We start from the raw sequence: 27,309 nt of genomic DNA, 5'->3' as shown, positions 1-27,309 counted from the left end.
AGCGAATCAGAACAACCCCCGGAAACCGAAGCGGATAAGCGTAAGCGGCCTACCGAAAAATTAAAGCGCATCGCGATTCGCCAAATCAGCTGTTAGCCTGAGCCGTTACTCTAGAATTGTGAATATTTATTTAAGTGAATAATAAGTGAAAACTGAATATTTTATTGGACGCTAGAGCGGCAATAACGTCAAGATGGAGAGATTTTTGACTCTCCAGCCCAGCGGCAGTGCCAGGGACAGGCACACGAGCGACGCAAACCAGCAGTCCCAGCACAGCGACATCCACAACCCGGCGGTCAACATGATGGGGGACGTGGAGGACAGTCAGGAGATCTGCGCCCTGACCCCTCAGCTCGCACGCAGCGCCCAGCAGGGACCCCAGCCCGGCTCGAGCAGTATGGACTACCTGTTCGCCATGGAGGAGGGGCAGCAGGAGGAGAACCTCGAGGAGAAGATCAGGGAAGAGGTCAACAACTGGTCGAGGAAGCCGCTGAGGGGGAACCCGGGGCTCTCGCCCAATCTCTTCCCGCTCGAGTTCCGTGATGCTTGGGTAACTCTATTTCTCAGGCATAACACGCCGCTCCCGAGCTCTGCCTCGGTCGAGCGCGTGTTCAGCTACGGGTCGGACATCCTCAGGCCTAAGAGGTCGGCCCTGGCTGCACCGAACTTCGAGGCCCTCGTCTTCATGAAGGGCAACCTCCAAATCCTCAAGAAGGCCCACGAGGTGGAGGAGGAAGACGAGGACTAGTCAACAGACTGCTAGTCTGTTGACTAGTAGACTCTCTTGTCAAAGAAAGGACGGGCAAATTGATTTTTCTTTAATGTAACTTGCATATATTAAAATTATATTTAAATTAACTGTAGAGTAGAGTAGAGTCGAGTGGAAAACTTTATTTCAATAAATTTTGAATAAATTTTATTTAAATAAAAATGTATATTTTTGATCTTAAAAGCTTTGTTTGTCTTTGTAGTAGTTAGAAATGGCTATTTAGGCTTAAAAAGCATTAAATTCCCTTTAGAAACGTCAAAAATCGCTTTAAAAACGTCGAAGCGCTTTTAAAAAATCGAATCGAAGCGGATAACCGGTAAGCGGACTAAGATTTTCGGCCGCTGAAGCGGATAAGCGAATCGGATTACACGGGCTGGCGGAGCGGATAAGCGGTAAGCGGACTTAAAATTTTCCGAAACGCACCCACCTTTAGGATTCAGTGGGTCCTTTTCAGAACTACACATGGCCACTGATGCTGCAATCATATGGCTCTCATGACTAGATCTTCAATTATAATTGTCTACAACATCAATACGTAGACAGGGTCTAAAGGGATATAAAGGTCTAAAGGGACTAAGGAGTCTTAAGGTGTGAGTGGGGTTGTAAGGGTCTAACGGATCAAGGGGTCAAAGCAGTCTATAAGGTGTAAAGGTCTCAAGGGATCTAAAGGGTGTGCAGGTCTAAAGGATGTAAAGAGCTAAAGGGTCTTTGTATCAAAGGCATCTGGTTTCGTATCAGAGGACAAAGGAGCAAAAAACCGGACTGTCTTCTATAAAACCGGTCGGATCGCTACCTATTCATGATGCATGAGTTTATCGGTGAGAGGAAACATAACCAACTGTGGAAAACATGGGTTTACTGTAGTCTGAATATCCACCTCATATGTGGAGAGCATACATTTGTTGATTTGAAATGTTTATGAAAATGAGGATAATTATTAATTACAGTTTACTCCATGTAAGCAATCCATGTGATAGAAGCTGGTGGTTAATGCTGCAAAAGGTACAACTTGGAGTGGTTCTGTGGTATAATATAACATGCTGAGGTTGTATATTTTGCCTGTAGGTGTCATATACTGTATCCTACAAAATTAAACTAGAATGGCACTTGGAAGCGCACATACCTCCACCAGGTTGAGCAGTTTACATTTTGTATTCCACTGATAGGTTGGATCTGAATCTGGACCTAAACAAAGATCTAATCAGCTTGTTCTTGTCACATACCCCAACTCCTCCACCACGTTCCGTCCGAATCCATCCATAACTTTTTGAAATATCATACTGTAGCGGCTGCCGCTGGGGTTTCACAATCGCCTTGCACCTATCAAGGACGCGGAGCGATCACCATGCCGGGCTCGTCCAGGACGCCCGGGCAGGCCCGCGCTCAACTTGCCAGGCCTCGGTCGGGACGCCCGGGCATGCCCGGGCAGGCTCGCCCTCAACTTGCCAGGCCGCAGCCAGGACGCTGGGCCACGCCCCCTGGCGCCGGGCCTGGGCAAACCCCCTGGGTTAATAGATATATATTGCTGACCGATAAACGGGTTTTCAGAGTGCCTGAGTGTTTGATTTCAATAAAGCAACTCAGATGAATTCCAGCTTTTTGTCGCGTCCATTCTTCTGATCGACGTGGGAGCCCCAGCTCCTTCATTGGTGACCTATCGACATGGACACGGCAGTCGCCCTTAAACTGCCTACCTTCTGGGAGGCTCACGCTGCGGTTTGGTTCGCACAGGCGGAGTCCCTGTTCGCCCTGCGAGGCATCACGGCCGACGACACCCGCTTCCACCATGTGGTAGCTGCGCTCGAGTCGGCTACCGCAGCCCGCGCCCTGAGCCTCCTCAAAAGCCCGCCAGCCGCTGACAAATACGGCGCGATTAAGCAGCTTCTCCTCGATGCTTTCGCCCTCCCATCGGCGGAACGCGCACGGCGCCTGCTCGAACTGCCTGAGCTCGGCGACACGCGCCCTTCCGAGCGAATGGACTACATGCTTTCACTGCTCGGCGAGCACTCTCCGGCATTCCTGTTCCGGGAGCTGTTCCTCCGTCAGCTGCCTAACCCGGTACGCCTCGCCCTGTCAAGCACGACGATCACAGATCCCCGGGCCCTTGCCAGAGAAGCCGACAAGATCTCCGCTGCAGGACGGCGCATCGCAGCGGCGACATGGGACCCACCGCCGTCCGACGCAACAACCATGGCGCCCGAGCACCCGGCACGGTCGACGGCCGAACTGCCGACGCAATTGGCGGCCGCTCTACCGTGCCGACCACCTCCACCCGACCAAGCGTGGTGTTACTATCATGCCAGGTTCGGACAAAAGGCCCGGACATGCCGACCCCCGTGCACCTTCGGCAGGCCGGGAAACGGCCGGGCCGGCGTTCATTACCAGCCATGAGCGCCGGCCATACGGGCAACTTACTGTTCATCACGGATAAAGCGTCCGGACGGCGCTTCCTGTGCGACACCGGCGCCCAACTGAGCGTCATACCCGCCTCTGACCAGGACAGGCAATCCGCGGTTTGCGGCCCCTCCTTAGTTGCGGCCAACGGATCGACTATCCGCACCTTCGGCCCGCGCAACGTCACCCTCTGCTTCGGCGGCCAACGCTTTGCTTGGACGTTTGTAACCGCCAACGTGCCCGTGGCTCTGCTAGGCGCCGACTTCCTCTGCGCACACGGACTGCTGGTGGACGTCCAACGGCGTCGTTTAATCAACGCTGAAACCTTCAGCTCCCTGGTATGCACATTGAGCAGCTCCGCGCCGACCGAGCTGGCATGCACCGTCCCGGCGGCGAACGAGTTTGCTCGCCTGCTCACGGAGTTCCCGGCCCTCACGCGGCCGACGTTTTCAGCCGTCGCAGTACGGCATGGGATCGAGCACCACATACCAACCACGGGCCCGCCGGTCTACGCCAGGGCCCGCCGCCTCGACCCAGCCAAGCTCGCCGTAGCGAAGGCCGAATTCGACGCGTTGGAGCACCTCGGCATCGTGCGGCGCTCCGATAGCGCGTGGGCCTCGCCACTGCACATCGTGCCAAAGCCGGGGGGTGGATGGCGCCCGTGTGGCGACTACCGCCGTCTGAATGACGCTACCACCCCCGACAGGTACCCGATCCCGCATATCCAAGACTTCTCCGCCCGTCTGGCGGGACGGGTCATTTTTTCGAAAATTGATCTCATACGGGGATATCACCAGGTACCTGTCAGGGCGGCCGACGTCCCTAAAACGGCAGTCATCACGCCGTTCGGCTTATTCGAATTCTTGCGGATGCCGTTTGGTTTCAAGAACGCGGCTCAGGCGTTCCAGCGCTTGATGGACGGCGTGCTGCGTGACCTGCCGTTCCTTTTCGTTTACCTGGACGACATCCTCGTCGCCAGCACGTCCCGGGCCGAGCACCTCCTCCACCTCCGAACACTGTTCGAGCGCCTCAGCGAGCACGGCCTCATCGTCAACCCGGCCAAATGCCACTTCGGCACGACGGCCGTTGATTTTTTGGGCCACCACATCACCAAGAACGGGGCCGTGCCGCTGCCAACCAAGGTCGAGGCCATCACCACGTTCCCGCGTCCCCGCACCATAAAGGCCCTGCAGGAATTCCTGGGAATGGTGAATTTTTATCACCGCTTCGTGCCCCGCGCTGCTCACCTCATGCGGCCCCTCTACGAAGCCCTCCGGGGCAAGCCGGCCAAGCACGACATCGTCTGGTCCGCAGCAATGGATGCGGCCTTCCAAAGCTCAAAGCGGGCCCTCGCCGACGCAACACTGCTCGCTCACCCGGTGCTCAACGCTCCCATCGCCCTCACCACGGATGCCTCCGACTACGCGGTGGGCGCCGTCCATGAGCAATGGGTGAACGGGGTTTGGCAGCCACTCGCTTTTTTCAGCCGGCAGCTCCGGCCGAACGAGCTCAAATACAGCACGTTTGACCGGGAGCTCCTCGGTCTACACCTGGCCGTCCGCCATTTCCGCCACCTCCTGGAGGGCCGACCTTTCACGGCGTTCGTCGACCACAAGCCGTTGATTTACGCCATGGCCAAGGTCACGGAGCCATGGTCGGCCCGCCAACAGCGCCACCTCTCCGCCGTGTCGGAGTTTACCACGGACATCCGGCACGTCGCCGGCAAAAACAACGCCGTGGCCGACTGTCTTTCCCGGGCCAGCGCGAACGCGGTCCACCTGGGCGTGGATTTTGCGCTTATGGCGGCGGACCAAACCACCGACACCACGGTGCAAGCCCTCCGGGCGGCGGACACGGGCCTCCGCCTGGCCGACATCCCCTGCGCGGACACTGTCCTGCTCTGCGACGTCTCCCAAGGCCAGCCTCGCCCCATCGTGCCCGTCACCTGGCAACGCCGCATCTTCGCCTCCCTCCACGGCCTTTCCCACCCGGGCCGGAAAGCTTCCCAGAAGCTGGTGTCGGCGCGTTTCGTCTGGCACGGCCTTCGTCGGGACGTCCGCGATTGGACCAGCGCCTGCACGGCCTGCCAACGGGCCAAGGTCCACCGACACACCCAGGCCCCGCTGGCACCTTTCACCGTGCCCGAACGACGTTTCGACCACGTCAACGTGGATCTGGTGGGCCCCCTCCCCCCGTCACGGGGGTTCACACACCTGCTCACCATGGTGGACAGGACCACCAGGTGGCCGGAGGCCGTTCCCCTCGTCTCCACCACCACCGCCGACGTGGCGCAGGCTTTCATCGCCACCTGGGTCGCCCGCTTCGGCGCACCGGCGGACATCTCGTCAGACCGCGGACCACAGTTCACCTCCGAGCTGTGGGGCGCGGTCGCCCGCAACCTGGGGGTCAAGCTCCACCGTACTACGGCCTACCACCCCCAAGCAAACGGGTTGTGCGAGCGATTCCACCGCTCCATGAAGGCCGCGCTCATGGCCGGCCTTCAAGACGGCGGTTGGGCCGACCGGCTGCCGTGGGTCCTTTTGGGCCTTCGCACGGCCCCCAAGGAGGACCTCCAGGCATCCACCGCCGAGCTGGTCTATGGCCAGGTGCTACGCGTCCCGGGCGAATTCGTGCCCGACGCTACCAGTCCCTGGTCCGCAGCTCACCAGCGCTCGGACCTCCAGGAGGCCGCCCGACGGTTTGCCCCCGTGCCGACATCCCACCACGGTGACCCCCGGTCCTACGTCCCCCCAGCACTCCGCACAGCGGAGTATGTTTTTGTGCGTCACGACGCACATCGGTGGCCACTCCAGCCGCCGTACGACGGGCCCTTCCGGGTGCTGCGACGGGACGACAAGTCGTTTGTCATCGACATCGGCGGCAGGTCGGACCGGATTGCAGTGGACCGCCTCAAGCCGGTGCACGTGGACGTCGACCACCCACCACGGGTGGCCCTTCCGCCGCGGCGACGCCGCCCCCCGTCCACGGGGCCCCCCACTCGACCGCCCACCACCTCACCGGACCCCCTCCCACGACCCGCCAGGGGTCGCTTCGGCCGGGTCATCAGGACCCCCCTCAAGTTGACCCTGCCGGTGCAAGTCTATTCTGGGGGGACGTGTGTAGCGGCTGCCGCTGGGGTTTCACAATCGCCTTGCACCTATCAAGGACGCGGAGCGATCACCATGCCGGGCTCGTCCAGGACGCCCGGGCAGGCCCGCGCTCAACTTGCCAGGCCTCGGTCGGGACGCCCGGGCATGCCCGGGCATGCCCGGGCAGGCTCGCCCTCAACTTGCCAGGCCGCAGCCAGGACGCTGGGCCACGCCCCCTGGCGCCGGGCCTGGGCAAACCCCCTGGGTTAATAGATATATATTGCTGACCGATAAACGGGTTTTCAGAGTGCCTGAGTGTTTGATTTCAATAAAGCAACTCAGATGAATTCCAGCTTTTTGTCGCGTCCATTCTTCTGATCGACGTGGGAGCCCCAGCTCCTTCAATACGATGTATCGTTTTGGCCTTACCTTTCAATGGTGAATAATCACTTAAAAAATATAAACAAGACCGAAAGTCTAACAGCGGTGTAGCCGTAGTACTTTACTCGCTGCAACGTGTACAGCTGCCGGTGTGTGAAAACACATGACAGGTTCGACTGCTTCGACGACATGTTCGGCCTTTACGGCATATAAATTAAAACGTCGGTCGGTCGAGTCAGCCATCGTACGCCATAATGACATCATAGACGTAATGATGCAGCGTGACGGATGGACACAAAACTGCTGCTACTCAAATATATAGAAGATAATATATTTTAACCTCCAGTAACTTATTAGTCACTACGAAGGGATTAATTAGTGTTACGATTAGATTTACTATTATATTAATGTTACGTTTAATATCATTATAACGAAAATGATATTACTATCAAAAAACCGAGGCGAATTCCTTGCTTCCGCGGTTATTAGTACTGTACACCGCTTATCATTGATTCATGATCCATACACCACTTCAATCCAGAAGCTTTGCAATAACAACAAAGGGATTGCAGTGTTACGAATATATTTACAATATTTTTTAGTATTAACGCTATTATTATTATTATTATTATTATTATTATTATTATTATTACGAAAACAATACGACTGTATTGAGAAACCTGGGCTAATTTGTCCGAAGCGGCCTGAAGGTGAGCCATGAAGGCATGAAGCTTAAGGCCTATACGTACTGTTCCGTTGGAAGACCCGTAACGTCTATACTGTAGCGGTTACCGCTGGATGCACACAATCGCCTTGCACCGGCCAGAACACGGCCAGACGCGCCTCTCCCAAGCATGCCCGGACTCACTGTTCCCAGGCACGCCCGAACCTCCTGGGCACACCCGGTCTCGTCTTTCCCGGGCATGCCCGCTCTCGCCTTTCCAGGGCTCGCCCAGAGCGTCCGGGCATGCCCGCTATCGCCTTTTCAGGGCTCGCCCAGAGCGTCCGGGCATGCCCGCTATCGCCTTTCCAGGGCTCGCCCAGAGCGTCCGGGCATGCCCGCTATCGCCTTTCCAGGGCTCGCCCAGAGCGCCCGGGCACGCCCAGCCTCGACTTGCCAGGCCGCAGCCAAACACGCCCGGGCAGGTCCAGACTCGCCTTTCCAAGGCTCGCCCTTGACACCCGGGCATGCCCGGTATAGCTTTTGCCGGGCAAACTTCCCGACATAAATGTGTATATATTTTGCTGCCCGATAAACGGGCTTGTCAGAATACCTGAGCTGTTTTGTTTCAATAAAGCAACTCGGACGAATTCCGTCTTTGGTCGCGTCAATTCTTTCGACTCGCGTTGGAGCGCAGTTCCTTCATTGGTGACCTACCGACATGGATACGGCAGTGACGCTTAAACTGCCTACCTTCTGGGAGGCTCACGCGGCTGTTTGGTTCGCTCAGGCGGACTCTCAGTTCGCCCTGCGAGGCATCACCACGGACGACACCCGCTTCCACCATGTTGTGGCGGCGCTCGGTTCCGCCACCGCGGCCCGCGCCTTGAGCCTCCTCGAGCACCCGCCGGCTGCTGACAAATACGACACGCTGAAGACACTCCTCCTCGACGCTTTCGCCCTCTCACCGGCAGCACGCGCACGGCGCCTGCTCGCTCTGCCCGAGCTCGGCGACACGCGCCCGTCAGAGCGCATGGACTATATGCTCTCGTTGCTCGGTGAGCACTCTCCGGATTTTCTGTTCCGCGAGCTGTTCCTTCGCCAGCTGCCTCACCCGGTACGCCTCGCCCTGGCTGGCACGTTGATCACGGATTCCCGCGCCCTCGCCAGGGAAGCCGATAAGATCTCCTCGGCGGGCCAGCACATCGGCGCGGTTACCTGGAGCCCGCCGCCATCCGAGGCGACGCCCACGACGCCCGAGCGCCCTGCGCGGTTGGAGGCCGAACTGCCGGTGCAACTGGCGGCCGCCACGCCGCACCGCCCGCTTCCGACACGACGGCCGGGGCCGCCACCTGACCGGGCGTGGTGTTATTACCACGCCAGGTTCGGACACAAGGCTCGGACGTGCCGGCCCCCGTGCACTTTCGGCAGGTCGGGAAACGGCCGGGCCGGCGTTCATTCCCAGCCATGAGCGCCGGCCACTCGGGCAACTTGCTGTTTATTCGGGACAAAGCGTCTGGGCGGCGTTTCCTGTGTGACACCGGCGCCCAACTGAGCGTCATACCCGCCTCCGAGCAGGACAGGCGGGACGCCGTTTGCGGCCCCTCTTTGGTCGCTGCTAATGGCTCGGCCATACGCACTTTCGGCCCACGCGTCGCCACCCTCTGCTTCGGCAGCCAGCGTTTTCAATGGACTTTTGTGACCGCCTGCGTCCCCATGGCTTTGCTGGGCGCCGACTTCCTCTGCGCGCACGGGCTGCTAGTCGACGTCAAACGTCGTCGCCTTGTCAACGCCGAGACCTTCAGCTCCCTGGCGTGCACGATGAGCAGCTCCGCGCCGACCGAACTGGCGTGCGCCCTCCCGGCAGCGAACGAGTTCGCTCGCCTGCTCGCGGAATTCCAGGCCCTCACGCGGCCGACGTTTTCGGCCGTCGCGGTGCGGCACGGGATCGAGCACCACATACCCACTACGGGCCCGCCGGTCTACGCCAGGGCCCGCCGCCTCGACCCGGCCAAGCTCGCCGTGGCGAAGGCCGAGTTCGACGCATTGGAGCACCTCGGCATCGTGCGGCGCTCCGATAGCGCGTGGGCCTCGCCACTGCACATCGTGCCAAAGCCGGGGGGTGGATGGCGCCCGTGTGGCGACTACCGCCGTCTCAACGACGCTACCACCCCTGACAGGTACCCGATCCCGCATATTCAGGACTTTTCCGCCCGTTTGGCGGGACGGGTCATCTTTTCGAAAATTGACCTGATACGGGGCTACCTCCAGGTACCTGTCCGGGCGGCCGACGTCCCAAAGACGGCCGTCATCACGCCGTTCGGCCTGTTCGAATTTTTGCGGATGCCGTTTGGCCTCAAGAACGCGGCCCAGGCGTTCCAGCGCTTGATGGACGGCGTGCTGCGCGACCTGCCGTTTCTTTTCGTCTATCTGGACGATATCCTCGTCGCCAGCACGTCCCGCGCCGAGCACCTCCTCCACCTCCGAACACTGTTCGGTCGCCTCAGCGAGCACGGCTTAATTGTCAACCCGGTCAAATGCCACTTCGGCGCAACGACCGTTGACTTTTTGGGGCCACCGCATCACCAAGACCGGGGCCGTGCCGCTGCCGACCAAGGTCGAGGCCATCACCACGTTCCCGCGTCCCCGTTCCATCAAGGCCCTCCAAGAGTTCCTCGGCATGGTGAATTTTTATCACCGATTCGTGCCCTGCGCTGCTCAGCTCATGCGGCCCCTTTACGAGGCCCTCCGGGGCAAGCCGGCCAAGCATGACATTGTTTGGTCCGCGGCCATGGACGCGGCCTTCGCCAGCGCCAAACGGGCCCTCGCCGACGCAACGCTGCTGGCTCACCCGGTGCTCAACGTGCCCATTGCCCTCACTACGGACGCCTCCAACTACGCGGTGGGCGCCGTCCATGAGCAATGGGTGGACGGGGTTTGGCAGCCACTCGCTTTTTTCAGCCGGCAACTCCGGCCGAACGAGTTAAACTACAGCACGTTCGACCGCGAGCTGCTCGGGCTATTCCTGGCCGTTCGCCATTTCCGACACCTCCTGGAGGGCCGCCCGTTCACGGCTTTCGTCGACCACAAGCCGTTGGTCTACGCAATGGCTAAGGTCACGGAGCCGTGGTCGGCCCGCCAGCAGCGCCACCTCTCTGCCGTGTCGGAGTTCACCACGGACATCCGGCACGTCGCCGGCAAAGACAACGCCGTGGCCGACTGTCTTTCTCGGGCCAGCGCGAACGCGGTCCACCTCGGTGTGGACTTCGCGCTCATGGCGGCCGACCAGACCACCGACGCCTCAGTGCAGGCACTCCGTGCGGCGGACACGGGCCTCCGCCTGGCCGACATTCCCTTCGCGGGCACCGTCCTGCTCTGCGACGTCTCCCAGGGCCAGCCTCGCCCCATCGTGCCCGTTTCCTGGCAGCGCCGCATCTTCGCCTCCATCCACGGCCTTTCTCACCCGGGCCGGAAAGCTTCTCAGAAGCTGGTGTCGGCGCGTTTCGTCTGGCACGGCCTTCGACGAAACATCCGCGACTGGGCCAACGCCTGCACGGCCTGCCAGCGGGTCAAGGTCCACCGCCACACCCAGGCCCCGCTGGCACCTTTCGCCGTGCCTGAACGGCGTTTCGACCACGTCCACGTGGACCTGGTGGGTCCCCTGCCCCCCTCGCGGGGGTTCACCCACCTGCTCACCATGGTGGACAGGACCACCAGGTGGCCGGAGGCTGTGCCCCTCGCCTCCACCACCACCGCCGAAGTGGCGCAGGCGTTCATCGCCACCTGGGTCGCGCGCTTCGGCGCACCAGCGGACATCTCGTCCGACCGCGGCCCACAGTTCACGTCTGAGCTTTGGGGCGCGGTCGCCCGTTCGTTGGGGGTCACGCTGCACCGCACCACGGCCTACCACCCCCAAGCCAACGGGTTGTGCGAGCGATTTCACCGCTCCATGAAGGCCGCACTCATGGCCGGCCTTCAGGACGACGGTTGGGCCGACCGGCTGCCGTGGGTCCTTTTGGGCCTTCGCACGGCCCCCAAGGAAGACCTCCAGGCTTCCACCGCCGAGCTCGTCTACGGCCAGCCGCTCCGCGTCCCAGGCGAATTCGTGCCCGACGCTACCAGTCCCTGGTCCGCCGCTCGCCAGCGCTCGGACCTCCAGGAGGCCGCCCGACGATTTGCCCCCGTGCCGACGTCCCGCCACGGTGGCCCCCAGTCCTACGTCCCCCCGGCGCTTCGCACAGCGGAGTACGTCTTTGTGCGTCATGACGCGCACCGGGGGCCACTCCGGCCGCCGTACGACGGGCCCTTCCGGGTCCTGCGACGGGGCGACAAGTCTTTCATCGTCGACTTCGGCGGCCGGCCGGACCGGATTTCTGTGGACCGCCTCAAACCGGCGCACATGGACGTCGACCGACCACCACGGTTGGCCCTTCCTCCGCGGCGAGGCCGCCCCCCGTCCACAGTTCCCCCCGCTCGACCACCCACCACCACGTCGGACCCCTCCCCACGACCCTCCAGGGGTCGCTTCGGCCGGGTCATCCGGACCCCCCTTAAATTGACCCTGCCGGTGCAGGTCGATTCTGGAGGGGCGTATGTAGCGGTTACCGCTGGATGCACACAATCGCCTTGCACCGGCCAGAACACGGCCAGACGCGCCTCTCCCAAGCATGCCCGGACTCACTGTTCCCGGGCACGCCCGAACCTCCCGGGCACGCCCGGTCTCGTCTTTCCCGGGCATGCCCGCTCTCGCCTTTCCAGGGCTCGCCCAGAGCGGCCGGGCATGCCCGCTATCGCCTTTTCAGGGCTCGCCCAGAGCGTCCGGGCATACCCGCTATCGCCTTTCCAGGGCTCGCCCAGAGCGTCCGGGCATGCCCGCTATCGCCTTTCCAGGGCTCGCCCAGAGCGCCCGGGCACGCCCAGCCTCGACTTGCCAGGCCGCAGCCAAACACGCCCGGGCAGGTCCAGACTCGCCTTTCCAAGGCTCGCCCTTGACACCCGGGCATGCCCGGTATAGCTTTTGCCGGGCAGACTTCCCGACATAAATGTGTATATATATTGCTGCCCGATAAACGGGCTTGTCAGAATACCTGAGCTGTTTTGTTTCAATAAAGCAACTCGGACGAATTCCGTCTTTGGTCGCGTCAATTCTTTCGACTCGCGTTGGAGCGCAGTTCCTTCAATACTTTCGATATTTGATGATCATTTTAACAATCAGTTTGTTTGTGTTTCACACTGAATGAAAAACGTAAAGGTAGAGCATGGCGATTGTGATACATGACAGGTTTGACGATATGTCTGGCCTGAACAGCATATGAATCAAAATGATGGTGTGTGGAGGCAGCCATTGTATGCTGTATTGACATCAGATGTAATCACATCACCTTATCATGTTACCATATCCTCAGCACTGTTTGGTATACATTTGAGGGGACATACATACATACATACATACATACATACATACATACATACATACATACATACGGACAAATACTGTCCTAGACGTCTTTGCCCTATGGGCTACGCTGTAAAAAATCTTTCGTATCCTGATCCCGGGAAGGGAAGACGATTTACAAATCTTCGCCTGTATACATGACACAGTGTAAGTAGTTTGCTAACCCCTGCTGCAGACAAGGGGGATAATTTGCCACGGCACAAAATATATTTGCCCCACTGTCCCCACTGTCCCTCCAACCTCCCCTCATGCTGCTCCCAAAGGCAGTGGGTGTTTCTAGTTACTGGGATATTTGATGGAATAACAGCAACCAAAAAAGGTTTCATTCTTAATCTTGCGGTTTATTCCAATGTCACTTGTTACTTAAAGCTTTTATATTAAAGAGCTTGGAAAACAACCTTATGTTCAAGTATTGCTGCAAGGCCGACAGGTTTTGGTTTGCCAAAAGGAGAGCCAACCTCATATTTGACTTAGATGATGTATGCCTGGGCTGTAAAATATTGGTGGAGAGTGTACAAGAACAAGGGAGTGTACAAGAACCCCCAAACCTACAAACCTATATTCCTGTAGCTAGGACAACAATGAAGTGCAAGGAAATTAATTTGAATGAACAGACAACGAATGCAAAAAATACAATTGGAGAGTATAGCATTTGGTCCTTTTCCTTTGGTTTTGTTTCGGTTAAAGGTTAAATTGAGAAAAACAGAATGAATCAAAGTGGACGCTGGAGACCAAAATAATTCTCCCATTCAGTGCCCCTGTTTGTTTGACTTTATTGTCATTCATTTGGTTTTCGTCAATGCTGATTATGAACAAATAGAGGTACTGAATCTATATTATAATAGCCGTAGATGATTCTGTCTGTCTGTCTGTCTATCTGTTGGGTGTCTGTCCGGGGTGTGGCTTACTCGGTTTGCAGAGTAGCTCCACCCATAGCTCCACCCATTCTGGGAGTGGCTATAAACAAATATCCACCATTTTATTAACTCGCATAGCTTTGAGTCCTGTTTTGTAGGCCCGTGGTGTCTTGCTCTCCCCCAGTTTTATTTCAAATCAAATTCGATAAATCATTTCATTTTTCACAGTCGCTAACATAGTTTTAGACTCGGTTGAAAAAAAACGGGAAGAAAATCCGATGAAAGTTGCCGTTTATAGAACGAAATGAATTCTCAAAGGCCTGTAACTTCAAGGCCATTGAGTCTCTCTCACGCCTTTATCTCCAATCTAACTCACCATATGATTTCATTTTTATCGATGGTTTTACTTTTAGACTCGGTGTCAGCAATAATTGAGAACAATCCACACACGCGGGAAAATGCAGAGATATATTTTTTAAAATCGCGTCATGGTGTATCATACACCGCCCAACATGACACCGCCGGCAATGTGTCGATATATATTAAAAATTCGCTTTTGCTTTTCCGTTATGATATATTACTATTTCGTTTGATGATAGTCGTCACAAAAACGTCAACAATGATGCCGACATATATTTCTTCGTTTTTATTTCATTCAACATATTAGCCGGAAGTAAAATATGTTTCAGGAAATTACCGAGAGATATTTCTTCGTTTTTTTTATTAGTTATGTGCGCATACACTTTAAATAGGTTTATTTGAAATCTTTAATTTTCCACAAACATTCCACACACGCGGGAAAATGCAGAGATATATTTTTTAAAATCGCGTCATGGTGTATCATACACCGCCCAACATGACACCGACGGCAATGTGTCGATATCTATTTTAAATTCGATATATCATTTCATTTTTCACAGTCGCTAACATCGTTTTAGACTCGGTTGAAAAAAAACGAGAAGAAAATCCGATGAAAGTTGCCGTTTATAGAACGAAATGAATTCTCAAATGCCTGTAACTTCAAGGCCATTGAGTCTCTCTCACGCCTTTATCTCCAATCTAACTCACCATATGATTTCATTTTTATCGATGGTTTTAGAGTCGGTGTCAGCAATAATTGAGAACATTCCACACACGCGGGAAAATGCAGATATATTTTTTAAAATCGCGTCATGGTGTATCATACACCGCCTAACATGACACCGACGGCAACGTGTCGATACATATTAAAAATTCGATATATCATTTCATTTTTCACAGTCGCTAACATAGTTTTCGACTCGGTTGAAAAAAAACGGGAAGGAAATCCAATGAAAGTTGCCGTTTATAGAACGAAATGAATTCTCAAACGCCTGTAACTTCAACTTCAAGGCCATTGAGTCTCTCTCACGCCTTTATCTCCAATCTAACTCACCATATGATTTCATTTTTATCGATGGTTTTGGACTCGGTGTCAGCAATAATTGAGAACATTCCACACACGCGGGAAAATGCAGAGATATATTTTTAAAAATCGCGTCATGGTGTATCATACACCGCCCAACATGACACCGACGGCAACGTGTCGATATATATTAAAAATTCGCTTTTGCTTTTCCGTTAAGATATATTACTTTTTCGTTTGATGACAGTCGTCACAAAAACGTCAACAATGATGCCGACATATATTTCTTCGTTTTTATTTAATTCAACATTATTAGCCGGAAGTAAAATATGTTTCAGGAAATTACCGAGAGATATTTCTTCGTTTTTTAAAATTAGTTATGTGCGAATACACTTTAAATAGGTTTATTTGAAATCTTTAATTTTCCACAATATAATTTACTTGCCATTTATCATTTGATGATTACGAGACAAATTCCTCTTGAGGATCGTGACAATTCATGCGCTGCGTGGAAACTTCTATTTCCAAAATGAATGAGACGATCGATGAAGAACGCAGACTTGAACAGGATGCAGCAAGAAAACGAATGAGACGGGCGAACGAGTCCATCGACGAACGTCAATGCAAACTTGCGGGGTCACCCGTGGGAATCCCACGGGCATGGATGTGTGTGACATTTCGACATATTGAGTTAGATGCTGCACATTCATTTTTACAAAATGGTTACTGGCAAGTCATCAGATCCAGAAATGGTGTAAAAACCACCGTTTAGAGGCCATTTTTCCCCGCAAAGCGGGGGTTGGCCTTTTCGGGGACCGTGGTAGTTGTTGTTTTTTTGTCCCCTTTTTGAAGCAATGTTTTACGGCCGGATGCCCTTCCTGACGCCAACCCTTTTTGCCGCCTTCAACGACAAACAGGGAATTACCAGTGAACTGGTACTCAATTAGCCGACCTCGGAAGGATGACAGGCTGAGTCAACCCCCCTGGCATTAATTCGGCGATCGACCGAGATTCGAACCCAGGATCCTAAGCTGGCACCCTAGCCGCTAGCCCAACACCAGAAATGGTGTCATGAACACAATTTATTTACGCACAAGCACAAAAGCAAGACGGGCCGATTTCCGATTCCGACGGGCCGACGGGCGAGACGGGCCGATTTCCGATTCCGACGGGCCGATTTGGAGCAAGAAAAAGAACGAGACGGGAGAAAAAGGAGAGAAACGAGACGGGGAAAGCCGATTGGAGAGGCGAGTGAGGCGCGATTGGAGAGGAGTGTGAGGCGCGATTGGAGAGGAGTGTGAGGCACGATTGGAGAGGAGTGTGAGGCGTGATTGGAGAGGAGTGTGAGGCACGATTGGAGAGGAGTGATTGGAGGGGAGTGTGAGGCACGATTGGAGAGGAGTGTGAGGCACGATTGGAGAGGAGTGTGAGGCGCGATTGGAGAGGAGTGTGAGGCGCGATTGGAGAGGAGTGTGAGGCGCGATTGGAGAGGCGTGTGAAGGATTGCAGAGGAGAGGAGTGTGAGGGATTGGAGAGGTGAGGGATTGGAAAGGAGAGGGATGTGAGGGTTTGGAGAGGAGAGGAGTGCTAGGTGGAGAGAGGAGAGTGTCAGGTGGAGACAGGAGAGTGTCAGGTGGAGACAGGAGAGTGTCAGGTGGAGAGGAGTGAGGGGTCACATATTATGTGAAATAACTAAATTCACACCATTTCTGGATCTGATGACTTGCCAGTAACCATTTTGTAAAAATGAATGTGCAGCATATAACTCAATATGTCGAAATGTCACACACATCCATGCCCGTGGGATTCCCACGGGTGACCCCGCTAGTACATGAATATTATGTATTCAACCAAACAGTGTTTGGTATATCAAGCATGTTTGGATACCAAATTCGTTTTAACAAGACTGGTTTTACAAGTAAAAGTGCTGTTATGCTTCTCAAATAATTTTGAGGACTCGAGTAGAGCATGTCAAAAATGACGGTCGCAAGAGTATCCCTCCCATTACTACCATCACAGCACAGTTGTAAAGAATATAACTAACAGGCTTGTGGATTTGATTTTGTTTTATAAAGAACTAGAACGACACTCTTCGACGTCGCCCAATATGCCCCTTCCCATATTATTACCTCATTACACATACCTGTACCAAGTTTGATTTAAATCCTTTCAGCTGTTCTCAAATATCAGAATTTACCTAACTTACACCTTTGATGCCAAAATCTAATCAATTCATCTTTTTATTATAAAATATACATATACCAATTTTAGAGCCTGGTGTTGGCTTAGCGGTTAGGGTGCCGGCTTGGGATCTGAGGATCCTGGGTTCAAATCTGGTCGATCGCTGAATTAATTCCAGGGGGGTTGACTCAGCCTGTCATCCTTCCGAGGTCGGCAAATTGAGTACCAGTTCACTGGTAATTCCCTGTGTGTCGCAAGAGGCGACCAACAGGGATGGTGGCAGGAACGGCATCCGGCCATAAAACATCGCTTCAAAAAGGGGACCACGGTGCCCGAAAAAGGCCAACCCCTGCTCTGCGGGGAAAAATGGCCTCTAAAGGTGGTTCATACATATACCAATTTTGGTCAAAATCCCATCACTGGTTCACAAGTTAGTGCAATTACAGAATTTTTACCCAACGGGACCTCTGACTTTTGACCTCTTGACCCCATACTCGAATCCGTTTATCTTTGCATCATTATACATTCTTCTACCAAGTTTGATGGAGTTCTGTTTGGCCGTTCTGAAGTTATCACGGTAACTAAAACCTATTACAGACTCTGACCTTTGACCTCTTGATGCCGAAATAGAATCAGTTCATCTTTGCATCATAATGTATACTTTTGCCAAGTTTGGTCAATGTTCCATCACTGGTTCACAAGCTAGCTCAGTAATCGATTTTTTTTAACCTAACTGGACCTCTGTTCTGACCTTTGACCTATTGACCCCAGAATCTATTCAGTTCATCTTTACATCATTACACATACATGTACCAAGTTTGACGTATTCTTAAGTTATCGCGGTAACAATAAACTCTCATGGACGGACAGACGGAAAGCCAGATGGACAACCCAAAAACATAAATACTCCGGCTACTTCGTCGATGTGGGCATACAAAATGTGATTCTTTTAGAAATATATTTATGATCAAAGTGATAACGGAACTTCAAATGGCAAATAAAACATTTCTATATCTGCAAGTCATGCTTTATCTAATTCAATCAGTTGCTTTATAAATGATTTTGAGGAAAAAAATAATAATCTATGTATCGCTGAAGTTCCTAACTGATATTGCGTGTGCTCCCTTTCAGTGACGATTGCGACGTCACTTTCGTGAATGTGAGATCACTTCCTCTGTGACAGAGAAATAAATACAATAGGGATTTTATATACAGCACAGTATGTAGCCTTGAACCTGATGAACCCTTGAACTTTCAGCAGTAAATATACGAAAAATACTAAAAAAGGAATCGAGGTTATCAACATTACCCTGTTTAATTTCTATAGGGGGAGATTTGTTTCAATCTTGCTTCCATGCCTCTATACTTCCATAATGCAATCCAATACAGTCACGTGATCTTACAATTTTGTTTTTAACCATCGTTCTTGGTAAGTAAAACCCTTATCTCCTGCTCATCTCTACCATGCAACAAGCAACATCGACTCGGACAATGCCATTTCTCTGCTTCCTTCCTTTCCATAGGTTTTTCTTCCAGAGGTATCTTTCCATAGGTTTATATAAATATCCTTCTCTATTTAGGAAGTGGTCTAAACCACAAGTTCTAAACAAGTGGTTCTAAAACCACAAGCGCCCAGCGTAGGCCCAGCTTCCTCTGCCATGCAGTATGCCCCACCTCTTCTATGACCTCCTTCCGGTTAATCCCATGCAATAATACATAACAAGATCCTTTTGTTTTTTTTGTTTTTCATTTCCCCAATCTTTTTATTCATCGTCATTCTAGTGCCCTCGACTACTCCCTGTCATTTTATTATTCTTGCTTATCCTTTTGTTGTCATTTTCCCAGAATCTTACTCGTTCATGTTTTTTTTCCCTTCAGCTGCAGGCCACTGTGGTGGGGTTTCTAGCTGCACTTCTTGCCATGATGTTTGGCTATTTGGGTGGTAGCCACTGGCACTGGGACAAAGCCCAGTTGGTGTGTACAGCAAGCATCTTGACAGCTTTCATCTCTGCCTTCATTCTTGGTAATGAAAACCCCAGTGTGATCTTTATTTTTTAGCTGCGACGAGCAGCTCTCTGAGAGGACTGCGTTGTTGTTCTTGTTGTTGGGGTGCCTTTTTGAATAGCGCATGCGCATATACTCGGACGTGCGTTTGTATGAGGTAAGAACATCGCGGACAAAAATCGCGATTTGTTTGAAGAAACCAGAATAAATTTAGCAACAAAGACAACATGAATGTTTTCATATCAATCTCGTTTCACAGAACTTGACACAAATTAGGTGTAATTATTGAATAGCGCATGCGCATACACTCGGACGTGCGTTGGTATGAGGTAAGAACATCGTGGACTAAAATCGCGATTTGTTTGAAGAAACCAGAATAAATTTAGCTGAAAGACAAAAAGACGCTAGTGCATGCGTATAATTTAATGCCTGGTCGAATTTGGTAGCGCATATTGCAACAGATATCCTCATGATTCTACACGTCGCAGCTGGTGACCACACTGTGGTCATTTTTCTCTTGTTCAAATAATAGCCACAAGTTTGGGAAATATGTACAATTGTGAAAATGCAAAAATTAAAAAACATTGTTTTGGGGATTGTAAAATTGTGAAAACCACAAGAACACAACCAACGAATATTGTTTTCTTGAACAAAAGCTCAGACGCGTCTATTTTGACCAAAAGGTGGCCTCCATATAATAAATATATAATAATATAATAATATATATATAATAATATATATAATGTACATACCCTGGGTTTTCTTCCTTTCAGTTGAGTGTTAAACAGCATTAGCAACTGTTTCAAAAACTTTCTAAATATTATTTTATATATATATATATAGATTAAGTATAGATTAACTAAATAGATTAAGTAAAACGTGCCAAGCATTGATATAACCTTTGATAAAAAGAGGGAAGAATGGAAAAGGTGGGTTCAGGAGTAGAAGGGAGGAACAGCATAAAGGTAAAATATGGCAGCAGCTGGGGTATTGTGAAGGGAGCATCACCTACTAGAAGCCCTGGAAGGAAAAGTGGTGTAGCATGGCCTCTAGAAGCCTCATCCTGGGAGATTCCAACAATGTTGAGAGGTTTACATTCCACATAATCCAGGAGAGACCGATGTGATGCTGGAGTGGCTGCAATACTCCATCGAGATGTGGATAAAGGCCCTATAGACGGAGTAGTTTTGGTCTTTCAAGGAAATATTTGGAACGATGAGGATACCCAAGTCTGCAGCGGTCTTTGTGGGCCAGTTTTGCTATATGGTCGGCCCAGGAAAGTTGGCTAATGGTGAGGCCTAAAAGTTTGAGACTGGATCTCTTCCAGTGGCTCACCAGGGAAGTAAGTAAGTGGGTTAATTTGATGATTGGTGTGAGACTGAGATTTTCCAGGATTGAAGGACGTGTTCCATTTATCAGACAAGCCTGGTGTTGGCTTTACGGTTAAGGTGGCTGGCTTAAGATATTAGGGTCTTGAGTTTGAGCCCCTGTTGTGCTGTTTAAATAACACCAGGTGGGTTGACTCAGCCTGTCATCCTTGCGATGTCGGCAAAATGAGTACCAGCTTACTGGTAACAGGGGCACTGCATCAGCAGCACAGCCGTGCTTCCAGAAAATGACGCAACCAGTAGCCACAGGCTGCATACAAAACAAACAACAACATGTATCACACCATTTGTTATTGTACATATTTGAATCTTTCGACTTCCTTTGACTCATGTTTTTACTTACCGATGGAATTTCCCCTCTACCTTTTACCTTCAGTCCTTAGGGTGGTAGCTTAATGCCATCTGATGTCATTACCCAAAAGTACCTTAAAATTTTTTTCTATGTTCGTTAATATTGTTCCATCTGTACATTGCTTGTTCATGTGTCCCCTTCATTTCCGGTACGATAACTCTCTATCATGTATCTTTCGTGCATCGTCTTAGGAATCATTTGCTGCATCGTCAATATCCTTAACACTGCTATTGTATCATTTCACATTTTAACAATTCCATTTCCTTCGATTTCTCTCCTCAACCAAAACGACATGATTTGTTTTGTTGTTGTTTTGTTCATTGTTTTGATCTGGCTCTTCATCTTTTAACTTGGCTTGTGCTTATCTTATTACATCCATAACGTGTACCATGGCCTTGTAGCTTTGGATAACCTGCATTGTTCTTGGTTTTTATTCTGTATTGTTTTGCCTTCATTACATATTCTTGTCCTGTAAAGTGATTGCATTGTTTGTGATGGACAGGTCACACACTTCATTGACCCCATAACTTATCAGAAGCAATCATTTGACCGATTTAATATTGTTGCAGACTCCTGGTCGGTAGGGATTATGAGGGGCATTCTCGAACAAACCTTCTGCCCAACAGCGGATAATCATGTGGCGCAGCGGGTTGCTAAGCAACCACGGGCGTCATTAAAGACGTTTAATTCACGCAGGGGCAGCGTCTAAATCTGCTTAATCTTTCCAGCGAATTAAACCCGCCAATGTAGTACCGTGCTGTCAACGCTCCACTGTTATTAATAAAACAACCGAGCGACACGGTAAGTGGAACGTTGGCTAATGAATGACCATAACAGATGGCGGGGTTGAACTCCCGTTACTATTCACACTGTTTTAACCGATGGAAACTGACAATCCGGAAGTTTGAGAAACGGTTTGTAATGACACCACGAAGCACGTAATTACAAGCGGTGTTACAGAAGGAAAGCTCTTACTCCTAGCATACAAGCCCAGTCTTATTCAATCACTTAATGACAGTTCTATAACACAGGCGCCTCGGTCATTTGGGGAAACAAGGTAAGGAAGAGGGACAGAGAGAAGAGAAAAAAGTTTGAGGCGTATTTTCGGCCTCTTGCTCACTGGATGCAAGCTAGCGGGCTTATATTGGTGCTAAAAAATAGAGGCGAGGGGAAGAAAGAAGGGTAGCGTAGAGAGTGTGATGCAAAGTGTAGGTAGAGGTGTGAATGGTGCATGTGTGTGGCTTAGAGGAAGCAGCATGAAGTGCGAGTCAGTAAGCCAGCCCCGAAAAGGAGAAGGGCTCTTCGTTGATACTCCGTGCATTTGGAGAAAACAAAGTAGATTTAGGGAAAGCAAGAGACAGGTAGCATGAATCGGTGTGTAATGGCCAGCGCGTCTGGGAATTCTTCGTAGGCTGGCTCCGTTCCCTGCCCGGCTCACTCCACCAGCCCTCTGGTCACCAGCTTGCATGTCTCAAAACTCAGATGCGCCAACAACTCTGATCTGCCCCAACCAAAACTCCTCACTTATAAAGCCCAAGGAGAGGCATGGCTTGGAGACTGAGCAAACTCCCTCCCTGCACCCCTGCGCTGCTTTGGTGTTTTGGAGGTCTGTCTGTCTTGGTGTCTTTAGAATCAATCAAAGCTATGTCTCCCCATTGGCCCACCCTGTATCCAGGCACTGTTCATTGGCTACACCCTGGGTTCGCTGTGGTTCCCCTGTCCACAATGTGGCATCAGCCTTGAGGTTACAGTTGACGTTGCCTTTGGGATTTGATAAGCTTCCTCAGCCCAGCGGAGCGTGGTCCTTTCTGGCAGATGTTGAGCCACTTTCCCTGGTAGATCACTGGATTTGTGGTGTTTGACTGCGCTTTGCCGATTTGGCTTGATTTGTGTGTTGCAACGCATGTTGCAAGGTGTAGTGTGTTGCAATGTGTGTTTGAATGCGCTGTGGCGGCGCAACAGAGATAGCGAGAGAGAACGAAAGAGATAGGGAGGGAATTATGGAGAGAGAGGTAGAGAGAGAAGAAAGGACGTCACAATGGGGTTCGAATCGTAAACAAACCCAAACAACGCATATTCCCTTTCCACTGATACAAGGAGGGTTGTGGGACAATTTTAGCTACACACTAATACTATACTAAGGAGATAACTACACTCGGGATTCGTTATGTGTATTGTACAGTATGTGCTTCCCGGTGTCTCCGAAAAATGTCACAATATACATGTTCTGAAAGACAGTAAAATTCTCATTATAAGTAACAATATTCTGCATGTAACCTTCATCCAAGTTTGAAGCAAGAAGTTATCAAGTGTGATTCTTTGTCCTGAGAATATAATGACTGCTCTTTTTGGATTACCATTTCTGGTGTGTGTGTGTGTGTGTGTGTGTGTGTGTGTGTGTGTGTGTGTGTGTGTGTGTGTGTGTGTGTGTGTGTGTGTGTGTGTGTGTGTGTGTGTGTGTGTGTGTGTTTGTGTGTGTTTTTGATAGGTTTAGTGACAATTTTTGTCATCGTGGGTGCACTGCAGCTTGGAATAAATCCTGATAATGTGGCTACACCAATAGCAGCCAGCTTGGGAGACTTGGTGACACTCACACTAATTGCCATTGTGGGTTCAACCTTGTACACAGCACATAGTAAGTTAAATTGCTTTTCTGTCTGTGATGCTCCTCTCTCCCCACAGACCCCCATTGAAATTATTTTCCTTCCAGATTAAGGTATGACTGTCTTTCTTGCTTTCAGCTAAATGTGCCCTTTGAAAATAGTCAGATATCCTGACTCACAGAATTTCTGAACGATGATGAGTGGATGGGAATTTTGTCTTGACTTGCACCACATTAAATCTGCTTCACTGTTGATCCGCAGGTTCACAGCTTCCAGTAATTCCTTAGGATTATACTTATTATATAAACTAGGACGTGCCCGTACGTGGGTGCCCGTTCCTTGCCAAAAAAAAAAAAAAAAATGTCTTCGCCCATGCATGCATGGGCGTGCCCATGGGCCCATGGGCGTGCCCGTAAGTGCGTGATGTGACCGTACAATGAATGTATCGTCCCGACGCCGCAGCTCGGATGGCGCTGCAGTTAATCGGGCCTGTATCGGCAGAGTTATTATAAACGTGTACTACAATCGATCGTACCTTACAGCGTCTGCTCGCCACGTTCACGTCGTCACTATGACTATCCGTAAGTCCGGAAGTGACGTCCTCATTTGACTGTCCGGAAGGTCGCATATCGCAGTTACGATGAATCGCAAATTAGTTTTAATTAGTTTTAAAACATAGTTTAACGCCAACATACCGCCAACATAGTTTGCCAACGTGAAATAAATGAATACGCTCTCAAATGTGCCGTCCGAGGCAGAGTCTGTTCGCCACGTTCGGCACACGTGATAGCTCGCTGCTCTCTGATTGGTTGAATCGTTTTTTGGACATAGCTCGGTAACTACTTCTCCGATTAATATGAAACCTTGAAAAGGCACATCCTCGGGTCCCCAGCAATATACCTGGCAAGTTTCAAGTATATCGGACCCGTGGTTGTCGAGAAACAGCGGTCACAGACAAACAGACATACACACAGACATACACACAGACATACAGAGATTACTGGAATTATAGATAGACTAGGACGTGCCCGTACGTGGGTGCCCGTTCCTTGCCCAGAAAAAAAAAAAAAAAAATTTCCAAATTTAAATCAAGTTTACCCGCACGTATGTGCTTGCCCGTACGTGCGTGCAAAAAAACATGCGTGCAAACAACAACAACAAAAAACAACTTTGAAACCACGTGTCAGTAACGACCACAGAACCCCCCCCCCTCTATTTACATGAAATGGTTTGGTCCATTCGCAAAGCCAAAGCGAACGACCACAGAACCTCCCCCCCCCCCCCCCCCTCTATTTACATGAAATGGTTGGGTCCAAAGCGAACGGCTTGCGAGTACGGTGCCAATCCCCCCCCTCTATTTACATGAAATGGTTTGGTCCAAAGCGAACGGCTTGCGAGTACGGTGACAATCCCCCCCCCTCTATTTACATGAAATGGTTTGGTCCAAAGCGAACGGCTTGCGGAGTTTGGTAAAGAAATCGCCATAGCTCGGTAACTACTTGTCCGATTAATATGAAACCTTGAAAAGGCACATCCTCGGGTCCCCAGCAATATACCTGGCAAGTTTCAAGTATATCGGACCCGTGGTTGTCGAGAAACAGCGGTCACAGACAAACACACAAACACACAAACACACAAACACACAAACACACAGACACACAGACACACAGAGATTACTGGAATTATAGATAGATGAATGAATAAATGATCGTTTTAAGGCCATTTTTCCCCGCTAGAGCGGGGGTTAGCCTTGCGGGCCCCATGACAATCATGGTTCCCTGTTTGAGGCAATGTTTTTTATGCCCGGATGCCCTTCCTGACGCCTTCACTGTTGATCCGCAGGTTCACAGCTTCCAGTAATTCCTTAGGATTATACTTATTATATGTTGTACGAAATATAGTAGCAAATGAGCCCAGAGGAAACGGAAAAATAAATGGGACAATAACTATGACGAAGAAGGTGGAGGTAAACCATGTTCACTTTGGGTACTTCAGAAGCCCTGTAATCTCTGAATGGGTAATATGTAAATTGATTATTGATTGGGGGTTCTCCTTCTTCTTTGGCAAGTAGCTGTGAATTTGAAAATACTCCAGTAATTATGGAAAAGCAGGGAAAATCTGCATGTGCGTATGCTAATTGTTTTCCAAGAACCAACAGTAGAGTGATTACCAGTTTTGTAACAAACAGGAAAGAACAACCTTTAAAACCTCAGGTAGCATTTCTCATAAAAACAATCAATCAAAACCTGTACCAGAAAAGCAGGAAGTGTATGTGCTATGTAAAGTGCAGAGTATCATATTGATTCGGAAAATAATGTCTGTTCAACGGAGCACCCCTGGCTATCCTGTGAGAACAGGCAGTCAATCTTATGGCTGGCATTTTCCGCAAATTGTTTGAGGTACAGTGTTAGTCTTGCAAGAGAAGTTTTACCCCTTGCTGTAGTTTTACCCATCATGTCACTGGCAAGCATCTCTCACACAACTCTATTCTGCATCCACAAAGGCAAGAGCACAACCTCATCGATCTCTGGATCGCTCCCGGGAGATCAATCGGCTATCCCCATGCCTGGTCAAGCACAATTGACCGGGACTAGTCATCAATAATAACTCTATTCTCCCATTTTTATTTCTTAGTAGATTGTCTCTCAGCTCATATGAATTCCCTTTTATACTTCTGGTGTTCCATTACTGGTCTCATTTTCTGCTTCTTTCCCCCTATCCCAGTTGAACACCTATGGCTATACCTGGGTATTGTCTGGATGCTGATGACTCCTTTGTGGGTATTGGGTGCTCTGTCCTGTCCACAAACAAAACAGGCATTCACCTCTGGTTGGCAGCCAGTCATTTTTGCAGTTGGAATTAGCAGGTATGTATTATACTCGTACATTAATATCCATGTTGTATGTGAAATTGTATTACAGCTTCATGTATAATAAATTTACAAGTAAATCAACATTATTTCATGCCAATTACTGAGTAGTTTGGTGGTGGACTAGGTAAATTAGCCTCACTGCATTCACCTCACTGGTATTGAATTGATTCTTGTGGCTGCTTATTGGAACTTTCTGCATCTTGTAACAGAGTGATGATTTGTCCAAGATTGGTTCTTTACCAAAGATTGTTCACATCAGCCATGAGTGCCTTGTTGCTTTGTTAAGAGTATGGGCATCCACAACCATCACAACCAATCATGTACTCCCACAACAAATGAAAGGGCAGAAGTGAAAGATGGCAAAAAGTTCACCCAGGAATGACCCTCAAATTTTGAGTTTGAAAAAAATCTTCTGTTTTGACCCATGTGACCCAAAGTCCCCACCCCCTGGGGCATGCACTAGAGGTCAAATTAAATAAATTTCATGCTTCCCCCAATGTTGATTACATATACAAAGTTTCATTAAAAATGTTGAAAAATATGCCTGTAATTTTTGGTATTTGACCTGTTGACCCACCCCAAGGTCCAAGGGGAGAGGGGGGAAGCAAAAATGATACTGCTCTAGCACCTTCCTGCCATGTGGTGATCATAACCAGAGCAATATAAACCACTCGTCTGTAAACTCATACAATAGACTGAAGTATGGGGTGGAACGTTCACCATTTTAGTAAGCAACATCTCCATGGTGCTCCATGGCCACTATGTCGCTGATGTAGCACTGAATGGTGAAATTGAGGGTTTTCCTCTTCTTTTCCTTTTTAGCGCAAAGGAGGGGAGGGAATTTTTAGCCGCGTCGCAGACGCTGGTCATAGAGTGCCCTCTGCTGTTGTTGTTGTTGTTGTTCTTCTTCTTCTTCTTG

General features: G+C 50.7%; 1 protein-coding gene across 1 annotated transcript in view; it reads left to right on the top strand.

Moving 5' to 3' along the window:
* Nucleotides 1–27,309, top strand: part of LOC137424789 (solute carrier family 41 member 1) — a 92,592-nt gene that overhangs the window by 32,609 nt on the left and 32,674 nt on the right. The window contains exons 4-6 of the mRNA XM_068112613.2: nucleotides 19,050–19,194; nucleotides 23,404–23,550; nucleotides 26,243–26,384. Coding sequence (XP_067968714.1) covers nucleotides 19,050–19,194; nucleotides 23,404–23,550; nucleotides 26,243–26,384 — 434 coding nt within the window. The remainder of the gene's footprint in view (nucleotides 1–19,049; nucleotides 19,195–23,403; nucleotides 23,551–26,242; nucleotides 26,385–27,309) is intronic.

Source organism: Myxine glutinosa, chromosome 4, assembly GCF_964187855.1.
Source record: "Myxine glutinosa chromosome 4, kmMyxGlut1.1, whole genome shotgun sequence".
Classification (NCBI taxonomy): Eukaryota; Metazoa; Chordata; class Myxini; order Myxiniformes; family Myxinidae; genus Myxine; species Myxine glutinosa.
The sequence above is the reverse complement of the archived record's forward strand: the minus strand, read 5'-3'. Positions and strand labels throughout refer to the sequence as shown.